Genomic DNA, 26,850 nt, shown 5'->3' with positions numbered 1-26,850 from the left:
AAATGCTGACTTTCAATTGAGACTGTTGAAACCCCTGTACCATCAACTTGTTTGTCAGTAGCTTGCCTTGATTTAAAAACTGACTATACGCAGAACAAGCTCCTGCCTATCGAATCAGTCGAGATATATAAACACCATATGCAGGTGATAATGGAATATTGCTACATAAATATTGGAAGTTGACGATGGAGAAGCTGAAATCATCCTGTTTGTCATACTGTTGAGTTGCCAGTTTGTCGTTAATGTCTACTTTCAATAAAATATCGAAGTATGAAGCAGAAGTGGATGACTCTGTGGTGTCTTTTATTTCGAGCTCAAAGGGATATATCTAATCGACATATGAATGAAAGTTATCATTGTTAATAGATAAAACATCGTCGATATATCTAAATGTCGAATTGAAGGCCACAGCAAGAGATTTCTTGCGTACAAGTTTTTGAATAAATTCTGCTTCATATGAATATTGAAACAGGTCAGCTAACAAAGGAGCACAATTCGTGCCCATGGGAATTTCAACAGACTGTTGTAAGACCTAATCACCAAAGACCACGAAGATATTGTCAATAAGGAACTCGAGCATATTTATCCCCTTCACCCAAAGATGCTTTGTACCAAGTTTGACTGAAATTGGCCCAGCAGTTACATGTATGGATAAGAAGAAAATGTGAAAAGTTTACGGATAAAGTAATCACTTGAAAGGCTCAGGTGAGCTCAAATGTATTTGAGATATTGCTAAGAAGTGCAAAATGTTGACACCCACACAGCATTCTCCCATTTTGTCAGCCAAGTGTGACATCACAACTTGGCTTACTTAAAGTGAAACGGCTCACAAAGGGATACCGTGGGAGGGGTCGAGGTCCTCAATCCAAACAACTGTGATCTCAAGTACCAAAGATATTAAAAAAACATTGCATGTACAATAAATATCAAATTTTAATGGAAAAAAAAAATACATCCTAAGACAAAACTTTTCATAGGAAATGCACAAAAATATCACAACAGCTTTCTATAATACTATGAAATTTATACTGGTAAAAATGAAGAATAAATATGTTAGAAATTGTATACAGAAAGTGATTCTCATTCCATGAATCTTATCCTAAAAATATAGTTGTCATTCCAGGATTGCCACCAGTGATTCAATGTTAAAATGCATCACAGTATCTTCAACCAGTCAACAAAGCTCCCCCCCCCCATTTGTTTTTTTTTTTATATTGGAAACGGTTGCATAAAGGCAGACCACTATATCTCCTCACTAAAGATTGCGTGGGCTATATTGCTGTTCAAATCGATGCTGCCGAAGAATCAGGTGATCCTGGAATATTTCTATAGTTATACAGTTTCACTTGAGTGTACTTTTGTAGTTACAGCTTCACCTAAGTGTACTTAGTACACACCAAATTATATAAAGAAGCTGAGCCCTAACTTTTAAATACTTCAGATTCATTCAACGAAGATATATACGTATGTATTTGATATATTATGAACAATTTTAATACTGCTGAAAGTTGCATCAACGAATTCAGAATTATGCTCTGTTGATGGGTAGCTTCCCCTTCATCTGAAAATACTGGGGACAATCTCAACACACAATCCGAACAGAATACTAGTGGATAATACTGTGACAATTTCTGAATAATACTGTAGTTTTGTATTCAAGAATACACACCAGACAACCAAAGACTATACGTCAAATCTACACACAATACTGAAAATCATGAAGAAATGCCATTTGTTTTTGATACAGTCAAACCTTGTTATCTCGATCTTGATGGGGGTGGGAAAAAAACCTTTGAAATATCCAAAGGAAGAGTCGAAATATTGGGGTTAAAATACATAAAGATAATTGGGACTTCCAATTCACTTCAAAATATTCACTGTATTCGAAATATTGATGTTCGAGAAACCAAAGTTCAACTTCATTTAAATAGTTTCTCTTTTTAATCTAATAGTATACCATTTAAAGAGCAAAAACAAATGACTTCTGTAATTTTCACTCCAAAATCTTTTTTCTAATTCATGAAAATTAAACACAATGAAATTTTAAGAATTGTAACAGAATCTTAAAAACATGAAGAACAATTACTACAATTTTGACAATATTACTCCAACATAACTTAATTCTTTATTATCTTGATTGCCTTAAATTGAAATGTTTTATTGTTTATTTGAATATCTTTTACTGTACACGATTCGTTCCGGAGTAGAACACTACTGAAGCTAAGAGCATGATATGGCAAGAAAACCCCGAACAAGATGCATAATTTATCAGTCAAAATTCAAATCTTGTTCTTCAGAGTACATAAGAATTTCAATGAGCAAAACCTAATAAATATCACCATTTCTAGAAAATAATGAAGAGAAAAAATTCAAACAAAAATAAATAAATAAAAAAATATATACATGTATATATTAAATGGGCATGAAGTAAACATATATTGGCAGGAAACCATCAATAACTTGTGTAACAAAGCAGAAAAATATGATACTGGTTATTGATCAAATCTTGAGCATTTCTCTTGAATTTTCCAAGTTTACGTAAACAACAGCAAGTAGAATAAATGAGGAAATGCAAAAGAATCCAAACACAGACGACAATAATCAAACACCCATTATTTACACATATTCTTTACAATGCTTTCTTGGGTCTAACTTTCCGGGGAATAGGTACACAGAGTTCTTCCACCCTTGGCGTAGCATGAGCACGTCTGGCAGCCATAGAAACTCTATAAGGATCAAAATCATCCTTGATGAGTGTACGACTCCGGGGTCTGGAGAGCTGCTGTAAGCGGAGATTGGCGATTGCCTTCAGAGTACTCTCGTTCACGCTCCACTGAACAGGTTTTTCTCCGGTGAAGCGTGGGTGGTATTTTTTGGCCTCCGCTAGAGATTCTACGTGTGGAGTACAGTGGGCTGTCTTGGCCGCTGGGGCGACTGGATTGTACTGACCCCATGACGTTTCCAAGGTGATGAATCCAAACTTGTCACGGTCCCGCCTATCTCTGGGTTTGGCCAATACGTCTAATCTTTCACTTGCACTTGCTTTAGTAGCCCCTTCATTGACCTGATACGGATAAGAAACAAAATATGTCAGCTCGAATACATGCATTTCTTACTTATAAACGGAAAATCGCCCCAATGGAAAGGATATACTAAAGCTGAGATGCAGATTGTGGTTACATTGCTTTTTCTCATCATTTTGTTGGCAAAAGCTTATTTGTGTAGAATTTCAAGAATAAGGTATTGTGTCTATCTTTGCCGCCAAAATGATGAGTGAACTTCACATGGTAATAACATGTATATGAAACCTCAAGGACTTGCACATCATATATAATTCAATGCATACATTTTGTAAATATGAAGCCACAATACAGAGATATATAACTCGGTTTTTTTTGTGTGCAAGAGTTAAAATGAGCAATTTAAACGTATTATTTGTTTTAAACCCCTACTGCAGCCCTACTCTGATTGAAGGGGGGGGGGGGGGGGGGGGCTGGTTTAAACCCCTAGTATTGTAGCCCTATAATAATCCTGGTTCTAGGGGATCTGGTTTAAACCCCTATTGTAGCCCTATAGTAACCCTGCTTCTAGAGGACCTGTTTAAACCCCTACTGTGAAAAATATTGTATTGAGTGTATATCGAGAGTTTTCAAGCAAAATTTGGTTTTTATGGTTCTTATGATCGATGTTTTAAACACCTCCATTTTCACCATTTCAAAGTTACACATTTATCTCTGCTGAAGCCAGCATTATATGGTCCTCCATTTGTACAAATTCAAATCACCAAAGGAAACTTTTATTGTATAAATTTGGTTGGAAGTGGCCTAGTGGAGTAAAAGTTATAGTTCACATTGACAAACAAATGAATTTCGACATCAATTCATACACCCATGGGTACATAATATAGTTTGTATATATTTTTCTTTTTTAAAAGTTGGCAACCTAACATTTCTGAAATATGTATATTTTTGGTTTGTCTGCATGCAACTCAATAATGGTCATAAAATTTGATTTAGAATACTAGTAATACAAAATAGCAATTATTAAGTCATTGCAGTACTTAGTGGACAGAAAGGTCCATCACTTAGTCACCTCACTGTAATCGGCTCATAATTGGAGGTACATGCAACATGTTTCACAAACTTGTTTACATTTCAAAAACGTTAAAAACATAATCTATGTTAAAAGCTAAAAAAGTCATTATTTTCACTTCAAACTAGAATCTCTATATCTACAATTAAGTACATGTAATTTCTAAACAAGAGGCCCATGGGCCACATTGCTCACCTGAGTCACCTTGGCCCATATCTGAAGACTTTCCATATATATTTGCATGTAAAACCTTAGTCCCTATTATGGCCCAAACTACCCTTTGCAAACTTGAATCTACACTATGTCAGAAAGCTTTCATGTAAATGTCAACTTCTTTGGCCCAATGGTTCTTGAGAAGAAGATTTTTAAAGCTTTTTCCTATATTTGTATGTAAAACTTTGACCCCCCCCCACTTGTGGCCCCATCCTACCCCCCGGGGGCCATGATTTGAACAAACTTGAATCTGCAATATGTCAGAAAGTTTTCATGTAAAAATCAGCTTTTCTGGCTCAGTGGTTCTTGAGAAGAAGATTTTTCCTATATATTTGAATGTAAAACTTTGATCCCCTATTGTGGCCCCATCCAACCCCCGGATCCCATGATTTAAACAAACTTGAATGTGCATTATGTCAGGAAGCTTTCATGTAAATCTCAGCTTTTCTGGCTTAGTGGTTCTTGAGAAGAAGATTTTTAAAGTTTTCCCCTATATATTTGTATGTAAAACTTTGATCCCCCCTTGTGGCCCCATCCTACCCCCGGGGGCCATGATTTGAACAAACTTGAATCTGCATTATGTCAGAAAGTTTTCATGTAAAAATCAGCTTTTCTGGCTCAGTGGTTCTTGAGAAAAAGATTTTAACTATATATTTGTATGTAAAACTTTGATCCCCCTTGTGGCCCCGGGCATCCAACCCCCAGAGCCCATGATTTGAACAAACTTGAATCTGCATTATGTCAGGAAGCTTTCATGTAAATCTCAGCTTTTCTGGCTTAGTGGTTCTTGAGAAGAAGATTTTTAAAGTTTTTCCCTATATATTTGTATGTAAAACTTTGATCCCCCCTTGTGGCCCCATCCTACCCCCGGGGGCCATGATTCGAACAAACTTGAATCTGCACTATGTCAGAAAGTTTTCATGTAAAAATCAGCTTTTCTGGCTCAGTGGTTCTTGAGAAGAAGATTTTTAAATGACCCCACCCTATTTTTGCATTTTTGTGATTATCTCCCCTTTGAAAGGGACATTGTCCTTCATTTGAACAAACTTGAAAGTGAGCCCTTCACCCAAGGATGCTTTTGGCCATGTTTGGTTGAAATTGGCCCAGTGGTTCTGGAGAAGAAGTCGAAAATGTGAAAAGTTTAACAAACAGACAGACGGACGGACAGAGAGACAGACGACGGACAAAAAGCGATCAGAAAAGCTCACTTGAACCTTCGGTTCAGGTGAGCTGAAAAAACCATGTAAGCCAAAATCAATTTACAAATACACAATAAGTTACTATAAATTAAAATCAATTTACAACCTATACAATAGAGTGATTGAATGACAACTCTGAACTTAAATCAGGATTTAACACAGTGTACAATGATGTTCAATACTTACAATTCATATACCGCATAAGTAGAAATTTTAATGAGGATTTTAATTTTGGCATTATTAGCGAGGATGTTGAGATTGCTAAAATTGAATATCTCTAACAATTTATTCTGTATCGTTGGTAATACTTACATGTATTTTTCTTGGAATTATAAAGTCGCTAGAATTGACTCTCGCTAATTCTATGTACTCATTTCTATGGAAAAATCGCTGTGTATATATCGCAAAAAATTCCACTTATACGGTATATCTTGGTGTAATTTCGAATTCACGATAACATTCTCCCATACACAGTGTATTTAATATAATCTGTAAAGCACAAATATTTGTGAGCTAGCTAATTCCTGTTTGTTGCTCCAGGTAGCTATAAGTCACTGTGTGTTCCTTGTAGGGACTTCTTAATGCAAACCAGAGACAATGAAAATGAAAACCCCACATAAACGTACAGTAACACAACCGCCCTCCACATGTTCTACCAATACGTAAAGCAGTACTTATGTATATATATATATATATATATATATATAGATTAAATGAAAGCTACACATTTCCAGGTTATATTTGAATACATACTTGAATGAGTGGCATCTGAAAAGCAATTAATCCATCGTATTTGGTGGTCATTGTAAAACTTAATCCACATGCACTTTTAAAATATGTACTGACACAACATTATCGTTTGGTCGGTATAGAGTCACATTTTCTCCATCATAATCATTTAGTGTGCAGTTAGAGTTCAATATAAGACTTCATTGTTAAATGCCGCAGGTGCTTGTTTCATACACTTCTTAAGTTATGCTATATGAAATAACGTTACTTAAGCAGTCTTCATTACTATCACATAACTTAATAAAGTCTTACTGTTTATTATAAAAGCACCTAGCTGTGCAAAACCTAGAGAAAAATCTTAACTCCACTATTTGAAAGGAAAAATAATTAACCAAAAGTTCTATTATTACAATTTTTTTTTTTTAAAAATAGGAGCATATAGTTCATTTTATTGTGGTTTTAAAATCTTTGTTGAAACATTGTGACTATATGAGACTTTTCCCATTGTGTTTTGTCATTCTTTGACAACTAAATTGCTAATCATGCACTTTTGTTTGACTAAAATCTGAGATATGTGAAATTGTATTAAAACTACATGATGTATCTTGGTAATCATACACGAACTCTTTATATCAAGGAGGTGAAAAAACTATTTAGAGAAATTGTCAGAAATGTTGTGCATGTCCTAAATTTATATATCACTTGTAATAAGCTGGAAAAACACCTGAATGCAATCCTTAAACAGATTCACTGAAAACCAAAATGTAGGTCAAGACCATAAGCTTGACTTCACTTCCGTCCAATTCTGATTAGTACTTAAATACCTTAAAGATGAATCTTGCACAAATATTTAAAACTACTGGTTGATGAAAAAAAAAAATCAAATACAAACATACAGCTGTATACCAGTACTGAAAATTTTCTCATTTTTGTAAAGGAAACTTGTTTCAGAGTTAGCTGGATTTGAAATGTAGACTGAAGTCAGAGTGTACCATGAGTCAGAAGAAAAATCCTAAAATGTGTTATAGATAAAAATGGATGTAAATGCTGTCCTTAATCATGGTAACTTTAGCACAAAATGTCGGTCAGATGACGTAGCTAACTAATGGACCAGCAGTCGGAAGAGGCATCCTAGTAAGATGTCACATGATGTGTGCAGGGTGCCAAACTTTTTCTGTACTATAGACAATTGGTCTACCACAATTTCAAATATTCTATAATAGACCAAACTGATTTATTATAGACCAACAACAAAATAAAAATTATCCTTAATGTTCATTGTACTGTTTCTCATTATTTGTATTTCATTTCCTTCTTAAGACAGATTTATGACTTAATATTTTTATGTAGATATATTATTTACAACACCTATTCTTTCTGTGATATTTTCTAAAGCCTAATTAGTATAAATAGTGGAGGAAAATAATATCTGAACTACAATTTGTCAAAAAATATTTAACTGTCTTGAAAACTGCATTAATTCTCTCCATGTAAACAAATCAATCTTAAAATTTTCATTTTGATATAAACCAGACAAATTTTCTTAAGATTTTGCCTATCAGTCTATCATTAATTTCACACATTGCAGTTTCCACTTAAAATATGTAAACAGACCTACACACTAAACCTTAACCTAAAGTCTACACACAGACAGATGGACATGGTAATGCCAGTAATTACTCCCTTCAACATCATTATGGTAGGAGTGTGTATAATGATAAAATCATATAAACCATGCCAAAAGTAGAATAGAAACAAAATAATGAAATAAACAAACTCTTTAATAAACACAGTTGAACATTGAAGTAGATGTTATCTAATGATACGTACTGTCATGTAGGCTGTCCGATCAAACAAATATCGGGGGTGGGGCTCTTTGTGTTGGCTAAGGGACATCAGGCGGGGCCCTGCATCTGCCTTCTTTGCACCATCGCTCACTCCCCACATAGGGGTGGGTCTAAAAAATAGAATAAAGTTTTCAGGAAATGATTAAATGAATTCTTGGGGAGTTTATTTTGTGCCACAATAATTGTATGATATAGGGATCTGGTGTGTTGGTCTGGTAGCTCAGATCTTAAAGCATGTCCATGGTTCTTAGAGGGTTTGTGTCCGGTCACGAGGGGGTCAGAGTCCAGTCACGAGGGGGTCAGTGTCCAGTCACGAGGGGGTTAGCGTCCAGTCACGAGGGGGTTAGCGTCCAGTCACGAGGGGGTTAGGATCCAGTCACGAGGGGGTTAGTGTCCGGTCACGAGGGGGTTAGTGTTCAGTTATGAGGGAGTTAGTGTCCAGTCACGAGGGAGTTAGTGTCCAGTCACGAGGGGGTTAGCGTCCAGTCACAAGGAGGTTAGCGTCCAGTCACGAGGGGGTTAGTGTTCAGTTATGAGGGGGTTGGGATCCAGTCACGAGGGGGTTAGTGTCCAGTTACGAGGAGGTCAGTGTCCAGTCATGAGGGGGTTAGCGTCCAGTCACGAGGGGGTTTAAGCATCCAGTCATGAGGGAATTAGTGTCCAGTCATGAGGGGGTTAGCGTCCAGTCACGAGGGGGTTAGTGTCCAGTCAAGAGGAGGTCAGTGTCCAGTCACGAGGCAGTCAACAATTTTCTCTTCCTGTTACAATTGGATTAAATCCATGTGATTCATCATTTGTTCAAGTTGCAAAATTTTCAGTTGCAATGAATTTTTTTTGGTTGTTCTAAGCTGGACACACCTGATGTTGGGTCTTCTTTGCAGTTACATAATCGGTATTTGTGTAGAATTTGTGTGTTTTATGTTTCGTCGAGAATTTTTCACTCACATTTGTCTCCTGCCTAAGAAGGAAATGCTCTACCACTGAGCTACCATGACCGATTTATTTGTGTAGGAAGAGCCATTTGTCTAGGATTAGAGCCACACATGTTCCAAATCGGACTTTACAAAACTGATCAAAGTAGTCTTCTGAGCACACATAAAATTCTCTCAGAATCTATCAGTTGATATCTTGGGAAAAAAGCTAAAACTTTACAATAGAACTTAGAGGCTGTAGGTGTAGAGAACTTAGAGGCTCTGGGTGTAAAGAACATAAAGGCTGTAGGTGTAGAGAACTTAGAGGTTCTGGGTGTAGAGAACTTAGAGGCTGTAGATGTAGAGAACTTAGAGGCTCTGGGTGTAAAGAACATAAAGGCTGTAGGTGTAGAGAACTTAGAGGTTCTGGGTGTAGAGAACTTAGAGGCTGTAGGTGTAGAGAACTTAGAGGCTCTGGGTGTAGAGAACTTAAAGGTTGTAAGTGTAGAGAACTTAGAGTCTGTAGGTGTAGAGAACTTAGATTATGTGGGTGTAGAGAACTTAGAAGCTCTGGATGTAGTGAACTTAGAGGCTGTAGGTGTAGAGAACTTAAGAGTCTGTAGGTGTAGAGAATTAGAGGCTGTACGTGTAGAGAACTTAGAGGCTGAAGGTGTAGAGAACTTAGAGGCTGTAGGTGTAGAGAACTTAAAGGCTCTGGGTGTAGAGAACTTAGAGGCTCTGGGTGTAGAGAACTTAAAGGCGCTGGGTGTAGAGAACTTAGAGGCTGTAGGTGTAAAGAACTTAGAGGCTGTGGGTGTAGAGAACTTAGAGGCTGTAGGTGTAGAGAACTTAGAGGCTGTGGGTGTAGAGAACTTAGAGTCTGTAGGTGTAGAGAACTTAGAGTCTGTAGGTGTAGAGAACTTAGAGGCTGTAGGTGTAGAGAACTTAGAAGCTGTGGGTGTAGAGAACTTAGAAGCTGTGGGTGTAGAGAACTTAGAAGCTGTGGATCAAGGTCCAACTCTGCATGTATACATGTACCTGTCTCCTGTCCACCCGTGTTGGTTTGGTGTTCGATGTCGGGACAGCTCCTTGACCCTCGCGCTGGCAACTGCAGTAGAATACAGACAGTTATAAGCAGCAAGTTCTCCTAACTGAGTCTCCTTTTCTTTCTTTTTTTTTTTAAAAATCAAAATCTTTATGACTTTCAGCCTCATCAGTGATAGTTGCATTCAACAACATACATAAGTATATAACTAGAATTTTAAAGTATTGAGCATTACAATGAAAACTATTTGCTAACAATTATTACATAGATTATAGGCAATTTATACCAACAGATATTTTTTAAAGTACATATATAATTGACATATTGTACAATGGTTTATCAAAGCTATTATAAGTACATAAATATAGAATATACATCATCTATAACTGAAAAAGAGCTTAATTGTATAAATTCTATGGTCATTTTGTAAGTAAACTGACAAAGATGAAAAAGATGAAGTTTATTTTAATGATTTCAGGTGTGAATAGCTATATTTTCCCACACTGATCATGAATTGAATGTATGAATTAACAATGAATGAATTGCAATATCTAGGAAAAACAAACGGTTTTGATCTGTAATTCATTTTGGTATAAAATCTTCTCCACTAATTTACTGGATGGCTTAAATACAATTTGATACTGAAAACACATTACAAACATTAATATTAAATCTGATAGATCTATCTACAATGGAAAAATATACATCTAGTTAAAATGCAATGATTCCTGCCAAAATGACAATACTGAAATCAGACATGTTAGTAATATGAGTTGACATTTACATAACTTGGCAATGGTATAGGTTTAAAAGAATCCCCAATGGCTAGCAAGCATGAAATCGGTCAGTAAACTATCATACACACATACAGCTTAATTTTAATTAAATCAAGACTACAAACTCAGGTGTTGAATTTAAAAGACTCTATATTGTGAAGACCTTTGAATTTTCTCAGACCATTTAATATTCATTAAATAGCCATTATCAATAATCTTAATGGTATATTGTGGCATATATAGATATATAATGATTAAAACTATAATTACACATTCCTTATATCAATCCCTAGCATTTTATCACTGTTTTTGAAGAAAAACTCGTCAGTACATCTTATATTATTTTTTAATCTAGAATTATGTCTACTTTATTAATCCCAACATGTATTTTAATCACTGTTAGTGAGGAAGAAAAATACACGGCATCTTATTATGCTGAAGCAGTACTGAGTTCCTCTCTACAAGTATTAAATATCACTACAAGAAAGAAAACGGCATTGGCTTCACAGATTATTGCACGTCACTGTTGGTCTCTGTAATTGTTATTTACATGCCCCGCCCCCTCTTTGGATACTCACTGTAGTCCGAATCACTTGCAGTTCGACGGATCGTACCTTTTAAATACAATGTATTCTTCATTGAAATTGTTAGTGCCCACACATGAAATAATTTTTTATTTGATATACCCTGCCAGGCCTTGATATCAGTGGATATATATATGAACATGTTTTAAATTTCATTTGAAAAAAATTCAATTTTCTCCATGTGTATCGTTATAAATTTTACAATCATTAAATCAAATTGAACATATTATGTACATACATGATGTTCCTTATGTTTATTTTAAGGTAATTCACCCCTCTAGAATTATAAGTTCAATCTTATATTTGATTGCTGATTCTCCAAATAATACATCTTAGTTACAAATAGAAATGATAAAATAAGTATGTTGCAGTATTAATAAATCTTCTGTCAATTAACACACATATACCTGTTATCAACATCAGAAAATTGCAATTTTATTTAAACAGCATTGTCAAAATTTCACAAAAACTGATTAAAACAATAAAATACTATTCATAACAATTTCATGAAAATGTTTCTTTAAAAAAAATATTTGTGAAAAATAAAGAAAATCTATCGTATAATGGACTTGATAAAGGATTCTATGAAAACAGAGTTATTGCCCTTGGATTCAATATTTTCAAACATATAATTGATTATTCATATATACACTTAGACTGCAAAATATTTTATAGTTAACAAGATTTTTTACAATAACTATTGAAAAAGACTTCAACAAAATCTATGTTCCTGTCATGCATAAATCTTGATAAATCATTGACTTTGCAAAAACTTATGATGTCACAAGAGGGTGGAACTACATTAAAACAAAATATCCTTAATGTTTAAATCACTGCAGCATTACTGTGTAGAGCACAAGATGATTTCTTCATTGGATCATAAAGAACTACATGTACATGTAAAGTTCAATTTCAGAAAAATGAAACGTGTATTAAATAAACAATTTTTACACAGCTCTCCTTTTCTACCCATTCAAAAGCTTAATTAATATCAAACTTGTACAGAGAGTATATCACTCACATGTTTACATAATCTAAGTTGTTTTTCATGTAAATATTTTGGCTGCATTCATTTGGTTCATGTGTAGAAATTTCACAATCTTAAATTGTCAGACATGGTAAGTTGATACTAGTGTTTTTACCTGTACATATATATGGGTCATGCCTTTCTGTGTTAATTGTAATTTGACAGAGGAAATCCATGCTTGTATGAAACTTCATATCTTGTATAATATTCTTCAATTTTTAATGTCAACATTTCTGTCAATCAATTTAACAGATTTTTAAGGACTGTCATTTAGATTGATTGTAAATTGTTTAATAACTTCCCTCTCAAAAATATTTCACTCATATGGAGACGTCATCGTTATGAGGGATTTTTATCATGCCATAACTGCTGTGACACGGGTCCTCAGTTTTTACGGTCTCATCCAAAGGACTGCCCCATTTAGTTGCCTATTACGACAAGCAAGGGGTACTGAGGACCTATTCTAACTCGGATTCTCTTAATGTTATAAGAAAAAATATCAACCTGGAGTTAGCTGTAATGTATTACAGAAGGTTGTATACACAAATATAAACATTACAACGTTCTAGACTTGTAGAAAAGAAGGGGGGGGGGATAAAACCTTTAGATCAATCAGAGTTCTTATCGGGGACCTTTGCATTACTAGTTAGGTGATCCAACTGCTGTCAAGCTTTACCTGAGGCCGATATACGGAATATGGTAATATATATTACTACAATATACAATTTAAACCCATTTCGGAAATCAATACAAGAACTCTTCACATATCTGAGATGAAAAAATAATCCTGATATATAAGGATATATTACTTCTGTAACAATATAAAATTTATACCTATTAATTTTGAAATTGATACAAGAATTATAAATCTTCACATCAGAGATGAAAAAAAATTTCCAATATAAGGAATATGGTAATATTGCTTCAATATGAAATTTTAAACTATTTCAGAAATCGATGCAAGAGCTCTTCACATCAGAGATGAAAAAATAATTTCAAAAAATTTTTCAGAAACATTGTCAATGACCTAAAGTTGAAAGCCATGTTGATGTAATAATATTGCATGGTTCAAAGATTGTCAATGGTCTTATGTAACCACTTAAAACTCATTTTATCTGTATCTTGATTTCGTTAATTCATTGTCAACAATTTCAAAATAATAATTGCATTACATGACTGGGTAGTAATGCGGGGTTCCCTCTGTATGAAAATCTTTTGAAAACCCGGATCAGTGAGCATTTAATGAAAGTAAATGTTTTCTCTCCGTATCTGCCACTGTGTGCTGTGTTTGCTCTTTGGATATTTGCCTGTACAGAATGTTTCAAATCAATATTTTTACACTGCATCAAACAGTCTTGAAAGAAAAACCTACCCATTTAAACCATGTCTTAATTTAGTTACATATGTAGATTAGGGTGTCATTTTCCTCTTGAACATTTTCTATAACATAGGATATCTGACTTTGGGAGTTTTTAATTGTCAAAATATTTTTCTGTTAGCTTTATATGCCAAGGAAATATCAGAGTAATATTATTCTACGGCAATTTTAGTGCATTTAAGAAATATCAATTGACCCAAAATTGCTAAATCTCTAATATTTAAAGCTCAATCTGTAATACCACAGAAAAACGTAGATGAAATAATGAACATTTTAACTTGTTCAGTTGGTCTTGTAGCGTTACATAATGTAGGAAACCAGTTCATGTGCTATTAAGTGACACCTTACCAAAAGTAGGCAACAAATTAACTAAACACAAGGAGCAAGCAATTACAATTATATATATATATATATATCTGTATATAGAAATCTGACAAACAGAATCAGGCAATTACAGTTAATATAATATAAGGGAATCCAAAGATTACAATAATTATTAATATAATATATATCATATATATAAGAATCTGGCAAACAGAATCAAGCGATTACAATTATATATATTATAATATACATGGGGAATCCGGCAAACAGAATCAAGTGATTACAATTACCGGTAAATATTATGATATATATATATATCGGAAATCCAGCAAAACAGAATGAAGCTTTCACTACTGGGGTTTATTGTTTAAAAAAGATCTTTGACACATTTGAATTATTAACAGGTTTGTTACTATCAACTAGTAAGGTGATTCAAGACAGATCAATATGAAAACAATATTTCTAATTGGTTATATCAGGCTGATTTTTAGCTAGTTTTCATGCACACAGGAGGAGCTAGCAGGCTGATTTCCAGTTTTCATGAGGTACACGTGGGGAGCTAGCATACCTACATTTATAAGGCAGCAGAGAGACCTGAAGTAGTTTTCTGTCGTACCTTAATATTTTGTATATTTAATTATTGTGGATTTAAACCCAAACCCTGCCTAATCTACAATTCATTCAGTGGGTCAGAATCATAATAGTAAGGTAATATTCTCCACTTCAACTCCTGCAGATTGAACGCACCATATCGATATTGGTTTATGAGAGCTTAGATGCTATCTTAGTTTTTACATCAGAATGTAGTTTAAATCTGTGAACTAAATCGATCACCTTTTGTGTGCCTGACAAAATGAAGAGATGGGCACCCCAGCAGACACTTGTAAGCACTTTAACGGACACAAAGCATTCCGCTATCAGGCAATTCTACACAATAATCATCACCCGTATAGATTAGACCCAGACAGACACTCAATAGACACTTTACTGTTACATGGGATAGAGGTGGTATTGAATTAGTTTGAACAATTTCATTAAAAAAAAAATGCATATAAAATAACATGAACTACACAATTTAATTATCAATACTATCACTGATTCAAATCTTTAAAATCAATTGCATAAATTGATCAGCATTTATCAATCCTGTGCATGTGTGCTAAAAAAAAATTTCTATCTAAATTTGAATGGTATTTAAGAAAAACGATGTGCTGAAACAAAAATAGGTTTACTTGTGTGTGTATTGCTTACTACACTAAAATTAACACAAGGTGGGTATTGTAATTAGTGGGTATTGTAATTAGTGTACAGTAATCGGTGTACAATTGTAATCAGTGCTGAACCAATGAGCTTGAAATACGTGCCGCAATGTGAAATTATTTCACCATTTCTTTAACACTTTAACGCAATTCAAATAATTTTGCTTTTAAATTGTCTAATTTGAATAATTTTCTTTCAAAAGTCATACATTATAATTTTTCTATTGAATTAAAATGTGTGACTTTTAAATAGATTTTACAATTAAAAATGAGTTCACGAAGAACATCTCTACCTCCTGCAAGTGGCAATCCTATACTGGTATTAAGTGTAGAATTACAAATAACCAGTTTCATTCACATTCAATAATTGAATGACAAGAAAAATCACCAATTATCTTGAGCACATTTCTGCTTTTTTATACTCAGATTCAATTTTTATACATCTCCTTTCTGCCATTACAGTGTTTTAAAAATTTAAGGTTGTTTAAAAAATGTTGGGAAAAAGTTCTGTGCAAACATTTTTAATGGTGGGTAGTTTGGTCTATTACAATGCATTCTGAAAGAAAATAATGCAACATTCTCTCACCTGAGGACATGTTTCGCAAGCTTCACTTAAATAACTTGTAGTGCAAATAGTGCACGAAACTCTGGGTTATGATAATGCAACAGTATATTTATGTTCAAAGTGAACTGGCATTTTCTAAGTGCTTCAGAAGCTAAAATTGCAAAATTTTAGAAATATATCTATAATTACATACTAATTTGTGTGGTTCCATGTGGGCCTGCAGTGGGAGGATTTCTGTCCACCCAATACACCGACCGCCTACAAAAAAAAAAAAATCCTATGATGAAGGTACAGCGAGTTTACAGCTGCATTCTTAATTAAGCTGTCTACATGAATTGTGCTATAAAATGCATAATAATTTTGCACTGATTTAATTAATACATATCGCACATTATCACAAGAAAACTTTGACCTGGTCAGTCTAGTGGAAACTTAAAGTTACTGGAAAACTAATACTGCTCTATAAGACAGTCTAAGACTGGTGGCAACTCATTGATGAGGAAGTATAACTTGTCACTAATCATGTAATGGTATAACAAATGTAATTCATATGAAGCATTCAAAGTACACGTTACTTATTCAATACCAGCTATGGGGGACCCTTTAATTTGAACAGTAAAACACTGCACAAGGTATCAAGTTTATGTACTAACAACATTGTCCACAGGTTTATAAAAGTGATTGTCCCAGAGCTTCACCTTAAGTAGATTGGAATATTCTTAGCTCTACTTTAGCTGTATAAAAGAGACACAGCAGTCTGGATGTAGACTATAACCTGTACACTTCTTAGTAACGTGCAAGATACAGGTCTTTTTCTTTAACAGTAGGACAGGCTTGAGATTTCCTCTGCCAATATTTCTATGTTTACAGTTTCTGACCGACTATATCAAATCTATGTAGGCGTTTGGATACCCTGAAGCTGTGAGTTGCTTCGTTAGGTGAATCAATAGTGGGCTCTTATCAATAAAGAATAATATTCTAAAACAAACCACGTGTAGTGTGCAAATATTTTAAATTAAACATGTTAAAGGCTATTTGCTTAATTATCACTATGAATGGGGGTACTAATACATGTACATATACTGTCCATTCGCGTAATTAGAAGGTTTTGTGGTTAACTGTTCCACAAAATCGTAATATCATTACCATATGAGATGAAAAATTCATTACGATAGCAATGAACATTTAAACCTTACCTGTCTTCTTGGAATGTTTTCGGAACACTTTTGGGATTAGCAAGATGGTCTAACCTATTATCACTGCCTGTAACAAAGAAAATAACGTATAATCTTCACTGTCGTCACAACTAAACTTATCCTTCACCAGGGTGTAGTGTAGCACATGCACACTTACTTGCAGTTGTTGTCGCCATTTCTACCAAAAATCTCGCGCTTTACGCGTGGTCGTCAAGAGAGTTGTCAATGACTCCTTCCGATTGTTTTCATTGGTCAAAACACTTTCATATTCTTTCTAGCACTCTAATGTACGTTTTTATTCTAGTTGTGGTACCTATTAATCAAGAATCTATTGTTTGGGCGAATAATAAATTACATTTAAATCCCCAGCAGACGATATTTGTTTAAATGCCAAACAGAGCGGCGTTGTGTAGTACAACCTATACTTTTACTTTCGTTTTAACTGTGACGTCAATAGATCACATACACATGCTTGTCTATTTTCATACCATTTTTGTATGATAATCCGCGATGGATCATTAAGATTCTTTGTCAGTTTCATTCTCGATTCCAGTAGGCCTAGAACATATCTATTTTTCCAATCAAGGCTCCTCAAGGGGCGGCTTGAAAATACATACAAAATACTGTATATATATATACATATATAAGTACAGAAAGAAGTGATTTCATAACACATAGTTACATGCAAATACAGTGTCATATATTGTTCAAAATAAATTTTCCAGTTATATTTAGAATAGATGGCTTAAAAAAATTCAGAACACGCGATATATGTACTAATTGAATGAATTACTTAAAATTCTTTACTGCTTTTTAAAAATTTGATTCTAATCACAATACAATACAGGACTACCTCGCCCCCTCCCCCGTTGGTTGAAACTCTTTATATAGGCCTAAAACGTAATTTTCTGCCAGTTTGTGAACCTCATTCTAACAGTTTGGGATCAGTATAGCCCCATTCTGAACGGAAAAGATACACGATGGGTCGCAATACCCTTGAAAATAAATAGGACCCGCTGCTGCTTGGGAATTTGACAGGAAGGGATCTAAGGGTCACCTAGTAAAGACCCTGTCTTTGAGAATTTTCTAGCGTATTGAACTTGCGTACGGTTAATATCTCTCTCTCTCGCTCTCTCTCTCTCTCTCTCTCTCTCTCTCTCTCTCTCTCTCTCTCTCTTATACCAGGACATTCTCACACATTTTCCCGAGTCAAGGGCTTCATATAAATGTTTATATGAAGCGGAGCGGATTAGAAACCCTTGACTGGGGAAGATGATCCTTAAAATGCCTTGAAAAGAATACACACGCATTGTAAAGAAAAATATACATGTACTATCCTAGATAATTCTAGTGACACCTATAACATTCTTTAACCAATAGGCCCATTCAAACAGTGAAACGGAGAATATCAGTCCGGACACGCCCCCCACATCACTTGTCCCCACTGATTTAACCCTTTCATGTTCTATGGGTCACGTTTGAAATTTGCCCTGACTTCACAAGGTTTTTAAATCTTTCTTTCTTTCATTCTCTCTCCATGCTTGAAACAATACCAAAAACTTTAGTGAACTTTCCTGTAGGATGCCAGAAATCGTAAAGGAATAAATTCTATTCACTAACTTATCATAACTTCCATGATGCCAGTATGTAAAAATCATAATTGTAAAGATGACACGATGCACCACGGAGGGATTACAGTGAGAGTTCGTGGGGTGAACGGGAATACCACTTAAAGCCCCTTCCTAATAATTGTATGGTTTTTTTTGGGTATATGAATTATTTTCTTTCCTGCCAATGAACGTATAATCAATGCAATCCTTGATATACAGATATATGTAAAACACAGATAGGATATTGAACTATATAATAAAATTCATTAATAAGCACATGCAAATAAAATCAACGATGAACAACTAAAAATGCAGTCTAAATTAATTAATTAATACATCAGAATAATAGAATAGATATACGTCTATGAAATATACATATACACATAGAAAGTGAAAAACATAGGGAAAGGCTACATTTTGTCGGGTGGTATAAGGAATTCTTGTTGCTAGAGAGAGAAACGAAATGTGATATTATGGATAAAAAGTGTCTTACCAGTTAGATTGGTTCTTCCCCCTTTTAATGGAGGAAACTTAACAACTTTTTCATCAGTAGCCATGCTTTCCGCCTGTTTTACGTGCACCACACAACTGACCCGCTAGGCACTCCGCGTAGATACCCGCGGGTCACGCGTGGGTCTATTGTTTCTTAATTAATCAGTTAAATCTCAGATCCAAACGAGCATTTGATAGACAAGCATTATCAATTTGATTTACAGACATTAAATTAAGGATATGTATGTACTCTACTTTATATGTTATGTGAATTACTAGATAGTATTTCTGTACATACGAAATGTTACCAATCTTAATGTGATACCACGAAGAGAACAAAAAGAGGTTAAAATTAAATTTCTATTGAATTACGTATATTAGATTTAGGTAATATCAAATTTAGTTAAAGTAGAAAATAAATTTTATTTTTGAAAAGAAACATGAGGGGTATGAACTGCGTGTATCCCACTGTGTTTTTAATATTAAGTGTTTAGATACTGTAACCGGTCGCGATAGCTCAGTGCATGATGGGACGTTCGCTTTGTAACCGAGAAGTCGTGAATTATAGAGCACTGCTCATACCATGGACGCGTCAAACATAGGGGTATAGTAATATTTCTTCTTCGCCAAACGCTCGGCCTTTCAGAAACCCGTTTACTATTTATTCCAAAAATTAAGATATTTCTTCAACATAAAGAGATATCTCTTATTTTAAAGAAAAATCTCTTTAAAATGAGATATATCTCTTGATTTTAAGAGATATCTCCCTAGAAAAGAGATATCTCTTTTACTTTTAAAGATATATCTTACACTTAGAGAGATATCTCTTTCACTTAGAGAGATATATCTTATACTTTAAGATATATCTCTTTCAGTTAGAGAGATATTTCTTTCACTTTGAGAGATATCTCCTTCACTAAAAAAATATCTCTCTAAGAATTCCTAGAGAGATATCTCTCAAAGTATAAAAGATATATCTCTCAAAGAGAAAGAGATATCTCTTTCCAATATTTCTTTTATTAGTTTGGAATTCTCCCTAATCCGAAGCCAACCAAAGCAAATCTTACCATGATGGCTGCAATCCCGGGCGAAGATTTTGCGTTTACCGCATGTGAAGTGTATACAGGTAACAAAAAACAAAAACAATGAATTGATAAAATATGTGAGCTAGACTTGATCAGCATCTTGGCAACTTCATAATATTACCTCAACCACCTATTCAACCCTTTCCGCCATTCGTACATTAGAAGTATTTTGATTGGTTAAAAAATAGGGTTACATCATATTAATGGCAATGCAACAGGGAGAAGTCATTATGATCACTGATAGAAAAATCTGTTTAATTTAAAGAGATATCTTTTTTTGAAAATTTAAACAGATATCTCTCTAACTTAAAGAGATATCACTTTTTACATTGATAGAGAGGTATCTCTTTATTTTATAGAGATATATCTTTCTCTTTGAGAGATATATCTCTAGCTTTAACAGATATCTTCAAAGAGAAATATATATCTCCAAAGCGTAAGGAGATATCTCTTGTTTAAAGGATATCTTTTTAGTTAAAGAGATATCTCTTTTGGTTAAAGAGATATCTCCCTAGCGTAAAAAAGATATGTCTCTAACTTACAGAGATATCTCTACAACCAATAGAGATATATCTCTAGTGTAGAGAGATATCTCTCTTATCTAAAGAGATATCTTATTTTACGAATAAATAGTAAAAGGGCTTGATAAAGAGGTTCCGTGTCACGGCAGGCGTTAGCAGGTTAAAGAATCCTCACTGCTACGGCTGTAAGCGTAAAGCATAGATTTAAATTTGTGGTACTTTACTACAGCTGTCTCAATATGAGTGAAAATATCTACCGGGCTTAAAACAATCAATCAAACACTGGTATATACTATATAATAATAAGTACTATATAGTACTATCGAAAGGATTGCTTTCATATCCATTTAATGATTGTACTTTCGGGATAGTGTGGTAAGTTTTGGGGATAAAGGCCTAGTGGTTTAGGAGGAAAAGAGGGAAATGGCAGACTGGCATCAGATGGACGCCTGACAAGTCTTACTCCGGTCCTCGTCTCAAGTGAGCTAAAATGACGATTTATGAAATGGTCAATCTTTTCAATACAATCACATTCTACGAGTACTAAGTTTGACGTAAATTGAAAAACAAACTGTTGATGGTCATATATTTCATATTTACAGTACGTGTTGTAATTTTCATTTTTCATCGAAACGTGACTCCGTGTTAATATTGATGATATGAAATGATATGACCAAACCATCATAGACTGAAGATATCGCATATCATACGCTACACAATTACGTACAATTATATCGAATTTGTCAATGGTGTCTGTTCAAAACCTATCATTTGCATTGCTCGTTTACCGAGTGAACGCGACTGTGAAATAAGATTGGGTATGGTTACATTTAAACAGCATTTTAATGTTAAAACAAAGCTTTGAAATATAAAAACGTTTATATTCAACGTTGACTGAACGTCATATTTCGGCGTTGTAATTTTGAAAAATACATTTTATTTCCAAACAAAATTTTACTGTATTTATTAGAATTTGATTTTAACAACATAGATGAATGTGTTCCTGACTGAATAGGAGCTAAAATGAAATTGTCAAGTCTTAGGCGAGGCATATGTTAATTTATTTGTTAGTTTAAAAAATCAAAATATACACACACAAGTTAAAAATCTCTGAAAATTGATGTAAATGTTATTGTGCTTTGAGATGATCTGATCTTATATTTAGGGTGGTATGAAAAAGCGAAGATTAGGAACAGTTGTCAACTTCATAAGTACCACAAAGAAATCAAAATTAAGAGTCGGACAAAGACGAACCTCTGGAAACACAAGAGGTGGAACCGTGTGCCAAGAAGGAGAAAGCATCTCCTGTTGACTGGGCCCTATATCTTGATTTTTAAATCGAGGCAGGCTACTGGCAAATGAATATACATGTATGTTGTAAGGGTTTCAACAGTCTCGTTATAACGATCTAATTTACCATAAACCTATCATTGGGTCAAATGCTGTCTGTCTTGTTTCATACAGATTGTTTGGCCGTTCTTGGCACACTGATTATGACTACGGATTACTCCGTTTACCTTATCAAGATACATTCAGGCCTCACGGCGGATGTGGCCGGTCGATGGGGATGTTTATTTCTCCTAGACACCTGACAGCGTTATGTAATATTTAAGTCAACTTTCACGTTTTACGCCATATATTTCTTTGAAAAAATATCCTTTGTTTGAACAATAATTCTGAATTCATTTTTGCTCTTTTATGAATCTAAAACATTTATTACAAAACATCTGGACATAAATTCTATTTCTGATTTCTAAAACTTTTACCAACAATTGCAGAAATATGACTGATATAAAACTAACATAAACTTTTAGCATTCCGTTTCTTTGTGTAATCCTTTGTAAGAGTGGAACGAAAACCCTGAGTATGGTGTTCTTACAGTCATGTAATATGTGTATGGCTGTTGAAGGGGGAAAAAGACACCGAAAGCAGAAACTGCAGATATATTTGCTATTAATGGTGTAAACGTTGCTATAAATAGAACCTTGATAAGTTTATGAATTGAGTTTGAAAATGGTTGTTTTCAATTAATATACAGCACTTACTTACTTACTTAATCCTCTTCGTGCATGTCTGCACATAAGGCTGAAATCAGCTTCCGCCACACTTGTCCCTTGCCTTCTTTTCTGCTTCTTTCCAGGTTAGTCCCATCTCTTTCAACTCTCCATCTATCATTCTTCGCCAGGTTTCTGTTGGTCTTCCCCTCTTTCTTTTCCCTTCAGGAGTCCATCTGAGAGCGACATTTGCTGGGCATGCTTTGTTCATTCTCATGGCGTGCCCTAGCCACCTCCATCTGCGTTGTTTAATTTCTAATTGGATGCTCTTTTGAGATGTTTTACTCCTTAGGTCTTTATTAGAGGTCTTTTTCGGCCAATAGATTTTGCAGATTCTCCTAAGGCAGGTGTTATGGGAGGATGACAGCTTCTTAAGGTCGCTCTGAACCAGTTTCCAGCACTCTGCTCCATAACCTAATATGGACTTGACATTACTGCTATAGATCTTTTCTTTATTTTTAAGGGAAACTTTTCCTGATCTCCATAAAGGTCTTAACTGACAAAAAGCTGATCTTGCCTTGCTAATTCTCGATGTTATGTCTTTTGATGTTCCATTGTCTTTATTTATGATGGCACCTAAGTATGTGAAGTTGTCTATTTCTTCGATGTCATGATCCTGGATTCTTATCGGTGTATTACAGGTATTAATTATCGCCAATACTTTTGTCTTCTTTGCATTTATGTCCAAACCAATATACTGTGCAGTTGTTTCTAGTCGTGTTGTATTTCTTTGCATTTGTTGTTTGTTGCTTGAGATGAGACAGACATCATCGGCAAAATCAAGGTCTTTGAGAAATGATTCCAATGTCCATCTTATTCCAGTATTTTCATTTCCGAGGGTAGATCTCATGCACCAATCTATAGTCGTGATAAAGAGAAGAGGATACATAAGACAGCATTGTCTCACTCCAGTGTGTACTTTAAACAAATCAGATTGTTCTCCGTTGTGGATAACACAGCATTCATAGTTGTTATAGAACGCTTTGACAAGTGCTACTATTTTATCTGGTAGTCTATATGCTGAAAGTATTTCAATAAATATACAGTAGTAAAATGAATAAAAGTTGACGCATTTATGGTACTCTGCTTTGATACCACCTCGGGTATGTCGAGGGGTCAGTGTGTGCCCTATTCCTAATTTTGTATTCTTTACAACAGTGATGAGATTGATCACTGTTCGTTATCTTCACCTTTATAGGAGTTATGAGATTGATCACTGTTCGTTATTTTCACCTTTATAGGAGTTATGAGATTGATCACTGTTCGTTATTTTCACCTTTATAGGAGTTATGAGATTGATCACTGTTCGTTATTTTCACCTTTATAGGAGTTATGAGATTGATCACTATTCATTATCTTCACCTTTATAGGAGTGATGAGATTGATCACTATTCATTATCTTCACCTTTATAGGAGTGATGAGATTGATCACTGTTCGTTATTTTCACCTTTATAGGAGTTATGAGATTGATCACTGTTCGTTATCTTCACCTTTATATGAGTGATGAGATTGATCACTGTTCGTTATTTTTCACCTTTATAGGAGTGATGAGATTGATTACTGTTCGTTATCTTCACCTTTATAGGAGTTATGAGATTGATCACTGTTCGTTATTTTCACCTTTTCATCTTAATCAATTTTATGGTACATGTACTGTACGTAGCTACAGTCTCATTCTCTGGGAAGTAGACACAAGCTACATATATACGTCTTTTTACGAGGGCCCCAGTAATGTGGTACAGTGTATTTACGATCTTGCGTGTTGCATGAACCCTGAAAGCATGCAAAACTGCACTATTACAGTCATTCATATCAGTGCCAATAATGCTTCAGTTTCTAACACGATGAGAAAATGACTTAATAATCAACATAAAACATCGGAAATATAGTTTAGCTATGTAATTTATTGACCTTATATTCAATTTGGTGAACATTGGCACTCTATGAGTGAGAAAATCTGCTCACAAGTTAGCGAATGTTTCAATCCCGGCTCGTCCAATATTCACCAATGTTAGTTCAATACCTTATATTACTATGTTTTAGTATACTTACATGTGTTATGGTATTGGAATTTAATAATACTCAGTCTGATTGTAATAGGGGTATATTTGAAACAGCTCTAAATATTGAGTGTTCGGTGCAAAAAGGTGAAATCAGTGCTATACATACGTTTTTAAACGCGAATTGCGATTCCCCAGATTTGCTGTGCATGAATGCGTAGTATGCGAATGTTCATTATGCATTAAAGATTATCACGTGAACAGCAGGAGATTTCCAATGTACTTGAGTTGGTAGCATATTTCAATGCAAGCTAGAATTAAGAATACAACGCGTATTCATATTAACAAGGCACAGAATATAAACTATTGCTGAATTTATGTTATTAAAGAATTAGATTTAAAGGACATTTTCGAGAAATGTTACACATCCACTAAATACTACACATCCCAAAAACTCTCAGTTTTGTCTGACAGTTGAAACCATCCAGGATAGCATTTTGTCTAAAACAAATTCCAGTTACGTTTAGTTTCAGCCTCGATACAAGTCCATCGACTTGCAGGTAAGGGTCAATGACAACGCCATCAATGAATACCGTTGGTTTAAGTTTGGTGCCGCTAACCAGGATCCGAGGAGCTATACAAACACCTTTGATGTGAATTTCCGGTTGCCCAGCTATACCTCTGACGGATATTACGGGATTCACAAACAACCCCGATAAGTAAATTTTTGGTGACGTAAAACAGCCGGAAATGGAGACTAAATTCTTGGATCGAATCCATCCAATATGGTTCTTCACATCAGTGCATCTTTCGATGTGAATGTTGGAAGAATAGCAACTTCTACTAATTTTGATATTGGCTGATTTATCGCAGATGTCCCTTAGATAAACTGTATCAGGTTCAATACATCGCGTACGATGTAAGGTGAGAAACTCCTCCATATTCAGATTTGCCTTTCCATAGTAATCCAAAAGTATGTTTTGTGCATGTTCCACGTTGTTTTTTAACACAACCATTTCTGATTCCAGATCTCCCAGTAGTGTACTGTTTAATATGACACTTTTGACCCTTCCTTTCCCATTGTTCGAGGTGTACGATCCGTTTTCTTTCGACAGTATTTCAAATTTCAACTGATTAATTTTATCAAGATTTTTCAAGACTTCATCTCTCAAGGATTCAATCTTTAATTGCCTATGATCCTTTTCTATGTGCGTTTCGTTGTCGCTGAATGCTAGTGTTTTACCTGCAGTCCTATGATCCATTTCACTGGCCTCGAGTCCCGTTAAACCACACTGAGAATAGCGGGAATACAGACCAGTGATGCCATGGATTTCATCTGTGCTAACGACATAGGTGACCTTGTGATCATGTAAATCACGACGATTTCTATTTTTCTTTCCCATGATGCTTTGACTGTGAAAAGAGAATTAAAGAAGCATCATTAAAATGTTTATTGAAAAAAATGCATATATATGTATTTCTATTTTAAAACATAAGCTAATCTCGGCGGGTGTAAATAAGTACTTACCAGATCTAGAACAGACTTTCAAACACCAGCATTTTCTTTTTTCTTCTGAAATCCGAATTTATTCAGGTAAATGTATTTTCCTTCCGCATTCCTCGGTAATTTTGTCTCAGAATTAGACACCGTGACTCGGTGGAGCACGCAGATGTAACGCACCAAGTCAACCACACCCGTGATACCCGATACCGTCAAACGGGGCAGGTTTGTTAAGGAGGAATGGTACACTACAGAAATCTGATATGGATTGAAAGTTGAGGATATGTAAAATAGTATTTTGAAATTTAAAATTCAAATTCATCTCATTTAGCGAAAAATTGCAGTTTTAAGAGAAAGTAATATGGAAAAAAAATTAAAACCACTGTCACTCGAACGCATGAACTACAGATCAGCAGTCGACACGCAAATCTACTGAGCTAC

The 26,850-nt window shown here is 34.7% G+C and overlaps 2 protein-coding genes across 8 annotated transcripts; both read right to left on the bottom strand.

Moving 5' to 3' along the window:
- Positions 1-915: 915 nt before the first annotated feature.
- LOC125646850 (testicular haploid expressed gene protein-like) lies at positions 916-19,330 on the bottom strand. 7 transcript variants are annotated; one of them, XM_048873411.2, is made up of 8 exons: positions 19,249-19,330; positions 17,146-17,212; positions 16,143-16,207; positions 11,391-11,426; positions 10,030-10,099; positions 8,064-8,190; positions 6,258-6,272; positions 916-3,064 (listed from the first exon to the last, which is right to left on the bottom strand). In XM_048873411.2, the coding sequence occupies exons 1-8, from the start codon at positions 19,310-19,312 to the stop codon at positions 2,630-2,632; spliced, it is 879 nt and encodes a 292-aa protein (XP_048729368.1). In that variant the 5' UTR covers positions 19,313-19,330; the 3' UTR covers positions 916-2,629. The 7 variants fall into 7 exon arrangements, with proteins under 7 accessions (XP_048729368.1, XP_048729371.1, XP_048729369.1 ...); XM_048873414.2 differs by lacking the exon at positions 19,249-19,330 and adding an exon at positions 17,303-17,488; XM_048873412.2 differs by lacking the exon at positions 6,258-6,272.
- Positions 19,331-24,790: 5,460 nt separating this feature from the next.
- LOC125646604 (uncharacterized) lies at positions 24,791-26,539 on the bottom strand. Its single transcript, XM_048872994.1, has 2 exons — positions 26,437-26,539; positions 24,791-26,321 (listed from the first exon to the last, which is right to left on the bottom strand). Exon 2 carries the CDS (start codon positions 26,309-26,311, stop codon positions 25,340-25,342), a length of 972 nt encoding a protein of 323 aa, XP_048728951.1. The 5' UTR covers positions 26,312-26,321; positions 26,437-26,539; the 3' UTR covers positions 24,791-25,339.
- Between the last annotated feature and the right edge of the window lie 311 nt (positions 26,540-26,850).

This window comes from Ostrea edulis, chromosome 6 (genome assembly GCF_947568905.1).
Source record: "Ostrea edulis chromosome 6, xbOstEdul1.1, whole genome shotgun sequence".
Classification (NCBI taxonomy): Eukaryota; Metazoa; Mollusca; class Bivalvia; order Ostreida; family Ostreidae; genus Ostrea; species Ostrea edulis.
This window is presented reverse-complemented; position numbering and strand designations above follow the sequence as displayed.